The sequence below is a fragment of the Pelodiscus sinensis genome, chromosome 3 (genome assembly GCF_052426305.1).
Source record: "Pelodiscus sinensis isolate ZL-2025 chromosome 3, ASM5242630v1, whole genome shotgun sequence".
NCBI lineage: Eukaryota > Metazoa > Chordata > Testudines > Trionychidae > Pelodiscus > Pelodiscus sinensis.
Window position 1 is genome coordinate 123,621,467 of NC_143054.1, and position 16,574 is coordinate 123,638,040.

General features: G+C 44.0%; 1 protein-coding gene across 8 annotated transcripts in view; it reads right to left on the bottom strand.

Annotated features, from left to right (window-relative positions):
• WDR27 (WD repeat domain 27) overlaps positions 1–16,574 on the bottom strand; it is a 212,773-nt gene that overhangs the window by 88,308 nt on the left and 107,891 nt on the right. For 7 of the 8 annotated variants that reach the window (XM_075924675.2, XM_075924672.2, XM_075924676.2 and 4 more), the window contains exon 23: positions 11,656–11,758. The exons of the other annotated variant lie outside the window; for it this stretch is intronic. In XM_075924675.2, the coding sequence (XP_075780790.2) occupies positions 11,656–11,758 (103 nt within the window). The remainder of the gene's footprint in view (positions 1–11,655; positions 11,759–16,574) is intronic. 8 annotated transcript variants of the gene reach the window in all.

Consider the following 16,574-nt stretch of genomic DNA (forward strand, 5'->3'; position numbering starts at 1 on the left):
TACAACTGGGGCAGTTTCTTGTTGTTGAAAAGATGGAAGTAAGAGCACAAATGAGTGATGCAGTGTTGACATATCCAGTGGGATCACAAGAAGGATGGAAGGGGAAAGAATAGAGGACCTTTGTATGGAAGAAAATGGGAGCAGAGCATTTCCATCATAAATGAAAGATGACTATTAAAAACAGTAGTTTGTGTTCACTGGTCTCATTCAAGTGATAACAACAACTCATGTGCCTAAGAGATAATATGCTTAGGTATTTATTCAATAAGAAATAGCTCTTAAGTTAACAGAAAATATTTTAGATGATTTTTTTCTCTGGAAAAAAAAGATTCTACACACAATAAACCAACTTTAAGCAAATTTTCTGGATTTATAAGAATTTGGGACTGACATTTTTAGCAGGTATGGTAGTCTGGTATTACTGGAGTGACTTCAGTCAACCAAACACCAAAGAAAAGGAACACTGTCATTCTACTTATGGTTCAAGAGTAAAATTGAAAAAAAAAAAAAGTTAAAATCCTTCACACAGTGAGTGTGATAGAAGGTTATTAAGCTACTTAAACATGGATGCTAGCAAGATAGTGACCAACAGCTAACAGAGTACCAACCATCAGCCAGAAATCATTCTGATCTCCAGGAAACTGAAAACACTTGAGATTCTAGAACAATGAGCATGTTAGACTTTTTTTCTTCCAGACTGAGGATGATAAAATGCATTAAGCAACATCCCTTTCTCTCTAGAAAGAAAAGAAAAATAGCAAAGCACTTTGGGACTGATCCAGTTTCACTCAAGCCAGTAGCAATCCTTCTGTTGACCTTGAATGTGAGATGTATGAAGCCATTTGTAACCAGAATGGAGGAAAACAGAAGTGAAGAACATCTACCTGTAAATCTTCTAATTACTATACAGAGTGAGACTTCTAGTGCACAATTTAGAGACAGAAAACTGTCCTCCAAAGGCCCTATAAACTGGAAAAATTGAGTGCCAACAGTCACAGATTATTATATACCTAGATCTCAGTGCTGAAAGAGAAATATCCTTCCAAAACAAAACAAAAAAGCAAGCTGAATTATTTCTGGTGTTTGCAGGCTAAATATTAGAGAGATTTATTCCCGGTTCCTCCATGTTAGTGACAAGGGACTTAATGAAGAAAATAGTCATTTTTCATATTTAATGCTCCGCAATCCATGGGAAGGACATTCAGATTCTTAAGGAGCAATTAAACAGTCAAACAAATATTGTATGTCTGTGACTTCAATAAGGCATTTATATGAAAGAGGACGGAATAAGCTCTCTCCTGCCAACTATTGAGGAACTGAGGAAAAACCTCAAGAACAGATCATATTTATATAGATACACCCATTGTGTCTTCAGGTGATCAGCAGACAGACCTGCTCTGCAAAAATGATCAATCTGGACTTTTCTGGGTTAAAAGTCACCTAAGTTTTGGATACAGGGTAATACAAGGTTGTTATTCTTACTACATGACTAAAGGGCAGCAGAACTCTACTTAATATACCCTGTTTGAGAAAGCCACACTCAGCTGATCCTCACTTACTAAGCATCAGAGGAGGAGGGCAAGGGTGCAGGGAGGGGGAAATGAGGAATGACACCAATCTCATCTGAACAAAAGGGATGGAAACAAGCAGTTCTACATGCTGGTGTGAACTCTGTTTAAAGAGTTCTAGATTCTATGCTTTTCCCCCTCCAGTGTTTACAGAGTTCATAAGATTCAAGTGAGAGTCCTTGTTTCTTGTCAATGAAGACTACAGATGAAATCACTAATAAGCTGGTCTAGGGAGTTGAGACTTAATCATGGTGTGGGAACAGTGTTATGGTGAAAAAAATCAGAGGAGGCAGCAGCAAAGAAATTCCCTGCTACTTAGTGAAAACACTAAGAACTGGATTAGGTGGTGGAACCTCAGAATACTGCACTGAGAAGAGGGGGAAGCATCACTTGACCACACACACACACTTCTTCTCAGAGGTTGGAGGTGAACCCATCTAAATGCACACCTAGACCCTAGAACTAACCATAAGAGGGCTGTAACAGAGAGAACGGAGCGTGGCATATTGAGGGACATGTGTCCACTGGACTTTTATTTTGTAAGGTGCAAAACTTAGGCAAAGCAGTGCCTAACATTCTGCGGCATGGAGTTTGCTTTTTGTGTACATGCTTTTGAATTATTGTGGTGCTCTCCCAAATTAATGCTGTGCTCCCTCTCCTCTTAATAAATGTCTTCTTTTGTCAAATACAAATCAGTGCTTGTGGTGGGGAAGTATGGCCTCTTACAGGTACCCAGTGTAGTGTTTTGTTTTTCCAGTTGTCTGGATGGGTGCTCAAGCCAGCTCCATTTTCCAGTAAAATCATGACTGGTGTGGAAAAAGTGAGAGGTCCATAAAATCATGGCTGGTGCGAAAAAATGTGAATAAAGAAAAGTTATTTACTTATTCCAACAATATAAGAACATGGGATCACCGAATGAAATTAATAGGCAGCAAGTTTAAACAAACAAAAGGAAGTTTTTTTCCACTCAGCACACAGTCAACCTGTAGAACTCCTTACCAGAGGATGTTGTGAAGAGTAGGACTTTAACAGGGTTCAAAAAAGAGCTAGATAGAGTCATGGAGGTTAGGTCCATCAATATCTATTAGTCAGGATTGGCAGGAATGGTGACCCTAGCCTCTGTCTGGAAATGAATGACAGAAGAGGGATCACATGACAATTACCTTCTGTAAATATCTGAAGATTGGGTAGTTAAAACATAGGAGTCTACACAAAGAGCTGTTTGCACCTTCATTGGCTGTTAAGTTGGTAGTGCCCCAACCAACCTTCATTATGTAGACTCCTATGTCAGGAAGGACACTATCAATTGACTTTGATTCTTATCTGCTCCATTTTAACTACCCAATCTTCAGATACTTACGGATTTCCTCTAGCTCCCTGTCTCCACCCCCTTCCTTCTTTTCCCCTCCCCCATCCCCTTCTCCTCTCCTATTTATTTTGGGTCTGCACATCCTAAACTCATAACTCCCATCATCTGAAGAAATGGACTGTGCCCATGAAAGCTCATGATACTATCTACATGTTTTGTTAGTCTATAAAGTGCTACCAGACTATTTGTTGTTTTTTTCTGTACAAACTAACTCAGCTACCACCTGAAGCTATAGGTTTTATGTTATGCCAAAGCCAAAATTTTGTCTCAAACAAATTTGGGTTCAGTTATGATGTTTAGAATCAGGCCTGTTAGATAATTAAAACAACTTTGTTATAGGCATGGTAGAGGCTAGAGCCATTATGCCCATAGAGATCAAGAACAGGGATAATACCTCTAGCATCACTTGCACTGCCACTGGCACAGCCCTACAACCACAAGCTGTTAGATAGGGGGCTGGAATAAATATATTTACACCAGTGGTCTACACAAATTCCCTCTCTTGAGAATATTGTGTACTAATGTTGGTGTATATGGGCAGCTGTATTATGCCTCCCTCCTGTTCATGATCACTAGGGTGGGAAGAAAAGACTCCTCTCCAATTTTATACCCTCAACTCTGGAGCATCTAAAATTTGATTCTCTGCTTGAAATCCATTTAAAAATACATGACCATGGGCAATCCTTTATCACAATGAACTACACAGTGAAAATGTAAAAAGTAACCATGCTTTATGAAATTTATGACTCTTCCCCCCATGCTTTATGAAATTGACTTATGGATACAAATATGCATAGCTCGAAGATGCTTTGGACAAAATACCTCCTGTAACCTATCAATTTTAACAATCTGCTGGATCTATACATCTTATTTTGGTGTATGTATCATTCTTGTATGTGTAGTCCCCTTACTAAAAGTGCCTCCGCTTATTCTCTGGGAAGATCCTGTGTGCTGCAATCTAGCCCCAGAGACTACAATTCCCATAAGCCCTTGAGGAAACCAAGAAGGGACTTACTGGGGTCTGATTCTCTCCACATGTGTAGAGAGAGACTCTTGGCAGTCTGTGGACTCTTCCCTTTGTTTTTGGAAAAAAGGAGCCAGGCTGCTGTGGAAGAATTTTATCCAGTCCATGAGCTGTTAGGTTGTAGCTACAGACTTGGATTCAGAGCCTTTGGGACTGGAATCTAGCAGGCTGCTTCTGATTGCCCTTTAGCTGTACCTGTGGCTAGAAGTACTACTCTGCACCCAGCACACAGAAGACTAGAATCATCCACTCCAGCTACAAAATCTACAAGCGCGCCCACGCAAGCAAGTGTATGGTCCTGAGAGTACAGAGCAATGCACACTCTGGGGTGGGATAAACGGTGGCAGTGCAAATGCCAGATAGATAAGTTCCTATCATTTCTGTGTACTTTGTTAATGGTATTCACTGTTAATCTGTTAAACTCTGTTTCTTTAAGCTGTTAAGTAAAGGTTGTTCATTCTACTGTAATCTATCAGATGTATATTATTTATGATTTGTAATTGTTGTTCTGGAGCTAGATCCAGATTATTGCTGGAATAATTTTATTCCTGGAGGCTCCCAAGGCACACCCTTAAGTGTGTACAGGGCCAGCCAGGTGGAGGCACCGCCATTGTATGTTCTTTATGAGCAAGGGACAGCAGCAAGGGGGTGTATAGGGTTTCTCCAACTAAACAACATCACCACTTGGGTAGTTAAGATCTTCTTTTAAGTTAAAACCATCAGGCACACCTGTAAGTGTGACCGGCTCCCGAGTAACCCCGGGAGGAAAAAAGGGGTTACATATGTAAAGTTAGAAATATGGGATAGGAAATGGTTTATGGTTTTGAATGTGCTAATGAAAGCCATCCAAAGTATTTCCAATGCTGGGACACTTCATATGTCTGGGTAATCATCTGTGAACAGCCTCCTTTAAATCTAAGTAGTGGTTGGTTTTAGACATGTGACTACCCCAACTGGTAGGATCTGACCAGGTAAATTTCCATGGAAGTGAAGAATGTGAAACCAAGAATTCCTCCCTAAAAGGAAGGCTATTTCAGATGCAAAGTTTTCAGGCTCTATATCTTCAGCTGGCATGTTACTCCCAAGAGAATAAACCCAGGGACCCCGCGGGGAAAAGATCTTCCCCAGCTTGGCAGTTTACCTGAAATAAGAACAGTTTTAGGATAAGTTTGCAAAAAGTTTTAGGGTATTAGAACTAGCTATGCATTTTCTGTTATTTTAAATTTGTAATTTACTTTGCTCTGCCTGCTTACACTTGCAACCACTTAAATCCTACTGTTTGCACTTAATAAAATCCCTTTTATTTATTCTCAAGCCCACTGTAAGTAATTGTTACCTGGGGGAGTAATCAGTGTGTACATCCTCCTTTCATTGTGAAAGGCGGTTTCCCTGAATGATTCATTTGGGGGTTGGTCTCCTGAATGCAGTGCCCAAAACTGCATTATCTTCATCATACATGAAGAGCTTTAGTGTCTGTATTGCACTTTGGGGGGGGGGGTCAGTGATCTCAGCTCTGTGCCATGGCTGGAGGAGACCAGCTGAGCTGGCCCAGCAGGATAAGGTGGAAAGAAGCCCAAGAGAGAAAGGAGGAGAGTATCAATGGCTTTGCTAGTACTCTGGGAAGCACGCCCAAGGGGGTCTTCTGTGACCACACCCTGTCACAATAACAAGTCTTTACACAATATGGACATAATAATAATGTTCATTGAGATTCAAACCATTCATGCTAAAAAAGCTCAAATCCTTCAATGTAATCAGTGTAAACCACTGCAATCAGCCCAAGTCCCACTGGACTCTAAGACTCCCTGTGAGCACAGGGGTGTATATTGCAAACTGCATTTCAGGACCAAGGCCAAATTGTGCCCCTAAAACTCTATAATTCAAAGAGATCTAGCAAAATCCAGTTTACATCCAAAATTAAAGAACTAAAACTTGATGTTTACATTCCCCATTTTATTTCTGCGATCTTGGAATGTACTCAAGCACCTTTAAATACCTTGAAGAAAAAAATTGAAAGAAATAACCTCTTGTATAATTAAAACAACCTCTTGTATAATTAAAACCGTCAGCTAACTCCAACTCCATTAAATACAGTATAGGAAAATGAAGCCAGGACATACAAGCATTCAAAAATGTGTGCCTAAAATAGTTGTTTCGCATTTACTTCAAACTTTTTCTTATTTTAAGTTGTGATTTCTTTGGGCATCAAATGTTCCAGTAAATATTTCTGTAAGAGTTCAGCAAAATAGAAACCTAATATCCATTGTAGCCTTTGTTTCTTATCATTAATACTGTTGTTTGCTATTTAGAGATTCCCAATGATCCATTTGATTGGTCTGAAAGAAATTATTACTACATTTGTTTATTTGCAAAAATCAACAAAAATAATTGACGACCATAAGTAAAAAGGCTATTTTAAAATTAGCATTTCTGGTGTAGCATGCTCTTATAAGCATGGAACGTGATTGTGACTAAATTCAGGACCAGAATGCTACAGGTAATCTGGTTAGGGCAGGGGTTGGCAATAAAAGAAGAAGTTACTCATCTTCGTGCAGTAACGATGGTTCTTCGAAATGGGTCCCTGTGGCTGCTCCACTGATGATGGTGTTGGGCTCATCCCAGCACCGCAGTTCAGAGACTTTCAATAGCTGTGTTCAGCCAAGCCACGCATGCACAATCAACAGCTCGTGCCTTTGCATCCTTTGATTGCCGTGCGCACCCAGCTCCCCACTCTGTTCCTCTCACCGTTCAGTATCTGGAAAGAGAAAAGAACAACTCCGGAATGGGGAGGAAGGGCGGGACGTGGAGCACCTACGGGGACCCATCTCGAAGAACTATCGTTACTGCATGAAGGCAAGTAATTTCTTCTTCTTCTTCGAGTGGCCTCCGTGGGTGCTCCACTGATGGTGACTATGTAGCAGTACCCCATGTGCGTTTCTGGAGTTAAGGTTTGTTAGTGACAAAGTACTGCTGAAGCCACTGAGGAATCTGCTGCCCACCACTGAACTATTGCATAGTGGTTCATAAAGGTTAAATTTGAGGACCATGTGGCCACCCTGCAAATGTCCAACAACGAGACTCAGCAGGCAAAGGCAGTGGATGTTGCTACCGCCCTGGTGGAATGTGCCCTAGGTAAAGTCCGAAGGGGCTTGTTGCAGATTGAGTAACAGGTAGTGATGCAAGAAACTATGATCTTAGAAACACGCTGGGAGGATAACAGATTGCCCTTGGAGCAGTCCACTATGGATACTAGTAGGCGGTCCATTTTGTGCCAGGTCCGCATTCTGTCTATGCTATAGCTCGATGTACATCAAGGGCGTGGAGCAGCGATTCTCAAGCAGAGGCATGCGGTTTTGGATAAAAGACCTGCAGAACAATAGGTTCATTAACATGAAATTGTGAAGAAACTTTGGGGATGAAAGCAGGGTGAGTGCACAACATAAGCGAGTCTCTGTTGAAAACCGTGAAGGGTGGCATTGCCGTTAATGCTGCCAATTCACTGACCCTGTGGGCAGACGTAATTGCTAATAGAAATACCACCCTCATGGTGAGCATGGATAGTAATGTTGTGGTTAAAGGCTCAAATGGCGGGTATATCAAGGTGTCTAGTACCAAGCCCAAGCTCCAAGAGGGAGGTTGGGGTCTTCGGGGAGGTTTGAGGTTTGCTATTCCCTTAAGTAATCCCTTAAGTCAGCGGGTGGGCGAAGATTGAATGCCTGTTGATGGTTTCATGGAAGATGCTAATTGCCGATAAATGCACTCTAAGGATAGAAATGGAGAGACCAAGGACTAATCAAGGATCTTATGTATTGGTGCAGAGTGTAGATTGATGTCATTGTTCTTACACCAAGCCACAAATGCATTCCATTTTGCCAGGTAAGTCTTTCTTGTAGATTCTCTCCTACTGTGCAACAGCACCGCCTTCACCCTATCTGAGCAAAGGCACTCATCTATGTCGAACCAGCTAGGAGCCATGCTGTCAGATGGATAGTCTCTGATCTAGCATGTAACAGGGAGCTGTGGCTCTGAGAGAGAAGATCTGAGAGGAGGGGTAGGGGATGCGATGGTTGCAGGGATATCCTGTGGAGAAATAGGTACCAAGGTTGAATCCTCTCTGATTTTCTGTAGCACCCTCGGTATAAGGACCATCAGTGGGAATGCATAAAGCAGAGGTCTGCCCCAGTGGGCTAGCAGTGCATCCCCAAGGGACCCCCTGCCTACACCCCCTCTCGAACAGTATAGGTGACATTTTCTGTTGTCGTAGGTAGCGAAAAGATCTATCCGAAGGGATCCCCAAGCATGGAAGATGCGCTTCAGGACATTGAGATGGATTTCCCACTCGTGGTCGTGAGGGAAATGTCTGCTGAGTGCATCTGCCATAACATTGCTCATGCCTGGTAAGTAGGACGCTATCAGGGTGATGTGATTTCGCACGCACCAATTCCATAAGTGGACTGCTTGTGTGCAGAGCTGTCGGGAACGTGCTCCTCCTTGGCAATTGATATAATACATAGTGGCTATAATGTCCATAAGAACCCTGACAGTCATACCGATAATGTGCGTCCGGAAATATTTGCAAGCGAGGAATACGGCTTTTAGTTCCAGGAGATTGATATGTAGAATGGCCTTTGTTGAAGACCATCTTCCCTGCACGGACATGCCATTGATGTGTGCGTCCCAGCCAACAAGGGAGGCGTCTGTAGTCAGTTGGCTTGATGGCTGCTGGCGTTGGAATGGTACCCCTGCTAGTAGGTTTTGGAGGTTCAACCACCAACCTAGCGATCTGTAAACTAGAGCGGTTGGATTTATCACTTTGTAAGCCCTGTGTTTTGCGGGGGTATATACTGACACCAACCAATGCTTCAGGCAGCGGAAATGGAGTCTCGCACAGTGAACCACAGAAGTGGTGGCAGCCATATACCCCATGAGGTGGAGACATGTGAGCACAGTCACTGTAGGGGCGTGGATTTTGAGGCAGAACTTGGTTTACAATTTAGTCATACATGTTAATTATCAGTCTCAATTATTTACATATATTAATCATGAGCATACAATTGAAACTTCAAACCAATTTAAATTATATTTCCTCTTAAAGAAAAAAACTCTTCTGAAAAAGATTTTTCCAAAAACATGTCAAAAACCAGATGCATATAGACAACAGAAATATCAACTGAATCTTAATTACTACAGGTCTTTGAGACACCAAAACACTTGTCTGCATATGGTATTAGCAGCTAGGATTTCAACAACAGTCTGCTATTGCTTCTGAATTTGAGTTCAATGAATGAAAACCCTACTCAAAGTCTTAAAAGAGTTAAGTATAAAGAGCATAGATGAAAGTAAGAGATTTCCTACCAAAATGCTTTGAAGAGATTTATGTTCACTAGAAATCTGATCCCACATGGTGCAAAGTACCAAAAATATCTCTCACAATCCAGAAAGTTCCAACCCTCTAGTGAATCAATCAAGAAATGGAGCAAGAGCTGCTATCAAGCATTCAGGATATAGTCAAAATCTATGTACAGTTAAATGTCTTCTCATTTTCCATTTAAGTCACTGATTCATTGCCAACCCATTAATAAAAGTTAGCACCACCTGAAGGCAGTTTGGTGATCTATGCAAAATGACTTTGTTCTTTCTATATAGTGTGTGCCTGCTGGTCAGATGTGCACATCACAGGACCTGCTACCATAACTGACACCATGTGGCATCCACTGTTGGCAGTGGTGAGAACTCAGTCATGCACCGCATTAAATATAGTAAATTAGCCTTTAAAACTATTCTGAATTCTGAATCTCTATCATTTTCTGGAAAATGCAACAATGTGAACTATTTACAAGAAAACCATTTTTCTCTACCATGCAAGAAAAGGCATTATCTGTCACTTGCATACATCTTTATTGTACCAAAAATCAGATATTTATGCTCTTTCATGTACAGGCAGTCCCCGGGTTACGTACAAGATAAGGACTGTAGGTTTGTTCTTAAATTGAATCTGTATGTAAGTCGGAACTGGCATCCAGATTCAGCCGCTGCTGAAACTGACCAGCGGCGGACTACAGGAAGCCCGAGGCAGAGTTGCTCTGCCCCGGGCTTTCTGGAATCAGCCGCTGATCAGTTTCAACAGGCTGAATCTGGACGCCAGTTCTTACATACAGATTCAACTTAAGAACCTCAGGCGTCCCCAAGTCAGCTGCTGCTGAAACTGATCAGCGGCTGATTCCAGGAAGCCCGGGGCAGACCAACTCTGCCTCGGGCTTCCTGTAGTCAGCGCTGGTCAGTTTCAGCAGCAGCTGACTTGGGGACGCCTGGGGCAGAGCAGCGTGGGTGCTGCTGGGTTGCTCCAGTAGCGCCGCTCCTTGGCGCTACTGGACCAACCCAGCAGCACCCAAGCTGCTCTGCCCCAGGTGTCCTGATTCAGCCGCTGCTGAAACTGACCAGCAGTGGCTGAATCAGGACGCCTGGGGCAGAGCAGCTGGGGTGCTGCCGGGTTGGTCCAGTAGCACCCAGAGCGGCGCTACGGGACCAACCGGCAGCGCCCCAGCTGCTATACCACAGGCGTCCGGAGCAAAGCCGCGGAGCACTGGGGCAGCGGGACAGCCCAGATGCGCTGCGGCTGTCCTGCTGCCCGTGTGCTCCACGGCTTTGCTCCCTGTCTCTCTGGTCTGCTGGTCTCTGTGACGGCGCGTTGGGGGTTCCCCGTCTCCTGCACCCCGAAATGACACAAACAGACTGCACCAGCCAGTGGAATTGAGGGTGGTTTATTGCTCCTCCAGCACAGCGCAGCACAGATGTAATCTGGTTACAGGACCTGGGGGCTAAGAGGTCTCAATGCCCCCCTTGAGATAGGGGAGTCCCAGCCCCCTCCCCAGCTCCTTCTTCTCTGCCTTCCAGCCAGCAACTAACTAACCCTCTTCCAGCCCTGCCCCCCAGTCAGGGCAGCATTCCACCTTCCTTTGTTCCTCTCCATGGGGGGTGTCTGGCCACTGGTTCAACAAGTTTGGCATTACCTCTGCCTAGTGAGGTTTTCCCTGCTGGGTCTTGCTCCAGACAGCAGGGGTCACCACAGCCCAGCAAGTACCCCCACTATGTCACAGTCTCCAGTAGACCAGCAGACCAGAGAGACGGGGAGCAAAGTGGAGCAAAGCCGTGGAGCACGCCGGCAGCGGGACAGCCGCGGCGCGTCTGGGCTATCCGCTGCCCGCGTGCTCCCTGGCTTTGCTCGCTGTCTCCCTGGTCTGCTTGTCTTCAGCAGACCAGGGAGACGGGCAGCAAACCCAGTTCGTAACTGCGGATCCGACATAAGTCGGATCCACGTAACTCGTGGACTGCCTGTATTTGCAATCCAACACATATCTACTATTTTTCAAAGGTAAGTAAAAACTTTATCTCAAAGGCTCAAAGTGTGTGGTGCAGATATAGCTCTCAATACATATAGTACATTCAACGAAAGTAAAATGTAGCCAACAGCACATTGCATAACAGTAAAAAAGAGAAGATATTTTGGCTAACACTATTAGGGAAAGCCCAGAGTCTTATGAATATGAAACAGGATCCCAGTTATTTAAAAAAGAGCACACAAGATTTCTATTTTTCTGCTCTTATCTTAGGGCTCAGAAGAATGCATGAAATGACACTTTGTGCATATAGTAAAAGCAGCAATTTTCAAAATGTCACAAAATATTATTACGCACACTTTTATCTTCTGATCCACAGGCTATGAATTGCCCACAGGGAGAGATAGCTATTCCACATGGGTGACAGCGGTTAATATGTCCTTGAAAACGACGTTCACACCTTTAGAAGAATTAAAATAAACCTTATTAATGCTGGCTAAAAAGTCATTTTTAAATTATCAGCAGAGTTCATAGTTACAATCATTTATTTTTGTGAAGTTTTGCTTAACCAAGGTCAACATCTGACTAGATAACAATACACTACTAGAAATTGAATGTTCAATATTATTTTTCAGGAGAATAAGAATAATTGATGTTAAAAAAATGCAGTAATCTACTAAATAAACTTGAAACACCAGAAGCTAGAATGTAACATTATAAAGAATGTAAGGTGCCAATGGTTCTTTGTGTAGATTCTGGTATTAGTACGCTTCCTCTCTAATTGCTAACTAATGGTCCTTATCTGCTCCTTTTAACTATCCAGTTTTGCCTGTTACATACCAACTCAGTTTTCACTTTGATACTTATATACCCACTGCCTCCTTTTGTTCCCCCCTCTCCTTTCTCCCCTATTTATTTTAGTTCTGGACATACAACACTCCGGTCATCTGAAGAAGTGGGCGGTGCCCACAAAAGTTCATAATACCATCTACATGTTTTGTTAGTCTTTAAAGTGCTACCATACTATTTGTTGTTTTTAAGTTTATCCTGTACAGACTAACTTGGCTACTCCTCTGAAGCTTTAGAATTTTTCAGCTTGACATTTAAATTTTCTGGGATTGAGACAAACCCTCTTGTAAATTTCATTCTGATAAGACCCAAGCAGCAAGTATTCTGGCCACAATTTAGTAGAGCACTTTGACTCTTAAGACGAGTGTTTAAATTCTCCGTTAATGTTAATACACATAAAGAGTCCAACTTCATTTGAGTCAAACAAAGCAAATAAGGACTGACCTAACAGGTGCTTTTTCACTGAGTATTCTTTAGCACCAAATTTCTAGAACAGTGCAGAATGGAAGATTTGATCTTCTTTCTGCTTGTTCTGCCAACATTCACACAGGAAAAGCAGTCAAAATATGTAATAGAACACTCACTTTGCAGAATTCCTGAGCAAACTGAGCCTTCAGCTTCCTTCAAAAGAAGAGAACAAGAAAGAAAAGTATTATCACCTTTCTTCCAAGCCCTCAGCGTGGGATGAGGAAAAGAAAGAGGTGTTGGTATACAAGAAAAAAGAACTAACCAAAAGCCTCCTAATTTAGGGTGTGTCTAGACTACAGGCTTTTCATAGAATCATAGAATCATAGGACTGGAAGGGACCTCGAGAGGTCACCGAGTCCAGCCCCCCGCCCTCAAGGCAGGACCAAGCTCTGTCTACACCATCCCTGACAGATGTCTATCTAACCTGTTCTTAAATATCTCCAGAGAGGGAGATTCCACCACCTCCCTTGGCAATTTATTCCAATATTTGACCACCCTGACAGTTAGGAATTTTTTCCTAATGTCCAATCTAAACCTCCCTTGCTGCACTTTAAGCCCATGACTCCTTGTCCTATCCTCAGAAACCAAGAGGAACAAATTTTCTCCTTCCTCCTTGACACCCTTTTAGATATTTGAAAACCGCTATCATGTCCCCCCTTAATCTTCTTTTTTCCAAAATAAACAAGCCCAGTTTATGAAGTCTGGCTTCATAGGTCATGTTCTCTAAACCTTTAATCATTCTTGTCGCTCTTCTCTGTACCCTTTCCAATTTCTCCACATCTTTCTTGAAATGTGGCGCCCAGAACTGGACACAGTACTCCAGCTGAAGCCTAACTAGTGCAGAGTAGAGCGGCAGAATGACTTCACGAGTTTTGCTTACAACACACCTGTTGATACAACCTAGAATCATATTTGCTTTTTTTGCAGCAGCATCACACTGTTGACTCATATTCAACTTGTGGTCCACTATGACCCCTAGATCCCTTTCCGCCATGCTCCTTCCTAGACAGTCGTTTCCCATCTTGTATTTTGTTTGTTTGTTTTTTTAAAGCGGCCTTTTTTCAAAAAAACTTCCCCTGCGTCTAGACTGCTACCACATTCTTTCAAAAGTAAATCGAAAGAATGCAGCAGTTTTTTTGATTGCGGAAACCTCTTTTTACAAGGAATAACGCCTTTTTTCAAAAGTGCTCTTTCAAAAAAAGGCACCATGTAAGGCAAACTGTGCTTTTTCAAAAGAGAGCATCCAGACTGCCTAGGTGCTCTCTTTCAAAAAAGCAACTTGCTTTTTTGAAAGTACTGGTTGTAGTCTAGACGCTCGTTTTCAAAAGTGTCTTTTGAAAAAGCCTCTTTCAAAAGAGGCTTGCAGTCTAGATGTAGCCTAACTATGTGCTTGTTACATAAATGCAAATAAATAATAATTAGTTATCAACCAAAAGTTCCCATTAGAATCAGGATCCAAATATACGGACACATTGCAAGACATAAGCCATGCCATGAAAAAAGAGTTACTCACCCGGTGCAGTAACATCTGTTCTTCGAGATGTGTGTCCCTGTGGGTGCTCCACTCGAGGTGCTGGGCTCGTCCCGGTGCCGCAAACCGGAGGAATTTTCACTAGCAGTAGCCCCCTACCGGACCGCGCATGCGCGAGTGCCCCTTCGCGCCTTTCATCTGAACGCGGTCCGGTCTTGTCAGTTTCCTCCCAACTGGAAGCATCTGAAAGACATAAATAGAAGCTCCAAAGCAGGGAGGAGGGTGGGACGTGGAGCACCCATGGGGACACACATCTCGAAGAACAGATGTTACTGCACCGGGTGAGTAACTCTCTTTTCTTCATCGAGTAGTGTCCCCGAGGGTGCTCCACTCGAGGCGAGTACACAGCAGTGGTCCAACGTGACATGAGTGCTTCGGACCTATCGCCTTCGGGCTGTAGACAAGACAGCCTGAGCTACCCTCGAATCAGAGGTAAGTATGTTCACAAGGGCATAGTGTTTAGCGAATGTGAGGGTGGACGACCAGGTTGCCGCACGGCGTATGTCCTGCAATGGTACTCCGTGAAGATAGGCAATGGATGTTGCGATGCCCCGGGTGGAATGAGCACGAAGACCGCTCGGAAGAGATTTGTTGCGCAAAGTGTAACATTGTGTGATGCAAGCAACGACCAAACGGGAAAATACACTGTGCAGAAAGTAGTTTGCCCTTGGAGCGTTCGGCTGTAGAAAGGAAAAGCCGCTGAGATTTCCTAAAGACCCGAGTTCTGTCAAGGTAAAAGGCCAGTGCTCAACTGACATCTAGGGTGTGTAGACGTGCTTCTTCCAGTGAGGAGTGAGGCTTTGGGTGGAAAGTCGGTAGAATTATGGGCTCATTTATATGGAAAACAGAGTTGACCTTTGGCAAAAACTCTGGTTGGACACGCAGCACTGCCGCATGACTGAAGAATTGCGTACATGGCGGATCGGCGGAAAGAGCTGCTAATTCGCTTACTCGACGCGCCAACGTGATGGCAAGTAGAAACACAGTTTTCATCGTGAGCATCCGTAGACCACACGTTGCAAGCGGCTCAAAGGGCGTGCGAGTCAGAGTGTCCAATACCAGAGGCAAGTCCCAAGGCTCTGGTAGGATCCTGTGGGTCAGATACAAGTTGCCTAATCCCTTCAGAAATCTTTTGGTGATAGGGTGGGCGAACACTGAATAACCGTCAACGGGAAGACGGAAGGCTGAAATTGCCGCTAGATGCACCCTTAGGGAAGAAATAGTTAGTCCCGTCGTCTTTAGATGCATCACATAATCCAGTATCTGTTGTATAGACGACGAGTGAGGGTCAAGATCCCTTGCCAAGCACCACAAATGGAAACGACACCATTTATAGAGATAGGATTTACGCGTTGCACTGCGCCTACTGTTAATCAACACGCCTCTCACTTCTTGGGAACATGAGAGTTCAGAAACTTGGAGCCAACTAGGAGCCATGCCGTGAGGTGCATGCGGTCGATGGCTGGGTGAAGAATCGTGCCGTGTTTCTGAGATAGCAAGTTGGACAGCTGCGGTAGTCGTCATGGATAGGCCACTGACATTCTCGACAGCTGTGTTAACCAGATCTGCCTGGGCCAGAAAGGTGCTATCAGAATCACTGTTGCGCCGCCCAGAGCTATCTTCTCCAAAACCCTTGGAATGAGTGGAAGAGGAGGAAAGGCGTATAGCAATTGGTGGCGATCCCAGTCCAGGAGGAAGGCATCCCCGAGAGAGTTCGTGCCGATGCCTGCTCGTGAGCAATACTGAGGACATTTCCTGTTGTGTCGAGTGGCGAACAAGTCCACCTTGGGAAAGCCCCATTGCAAGAAGATGTCGCAGAGCACTTCGGGGTGCAATTCCCACTCGTGCTGTAAGAGGAAATGCCTGCTCAGAGTATCGGCAATTACATTGTCCTTGCCAGGAAGGTATGCTGCAGTTATGGTGATACCTTGTTGAATAGCCCAATTCCACAAGCGCACAGCCTCCACACACAGGGAGCGGGAACGTGACCCCCCGCTTGTTGATGTAATACACCGTGCATATGTTGTCAGTGAGAATCTGTATGGAGTGTCCTCGGATGATGGGCAGAAAGTGCTTGCAGGCCTTGAAGACTGCTCTTAGCTCGAGAAAATTTATATGCTGTAGCGATTCCTGGGGTGTCCAGAGACCCTGCGCACGGAGCTCCCGAAGGTGGGCGCCCCAGCCGAGCAGAGAGGCATCTGTAGTGATTTGTAGAGATGGTTTTCGGGCATGAAAGGGGACCCCTGTTAGCATGTTGTTGGGGTTGTCCCACCATGTCAGGGAAGTCCGCACCTGACTGGGCAGAGAAACCACCCTGTTCGTACTGCGCAACTGGGGCGTGTACACGGTGAACAGACAATGTTGAAGACTTCGCATATGGAGTCTGGCATGCGGAACCACATATGTGGTGGCTGCCATGTGTCCCAAT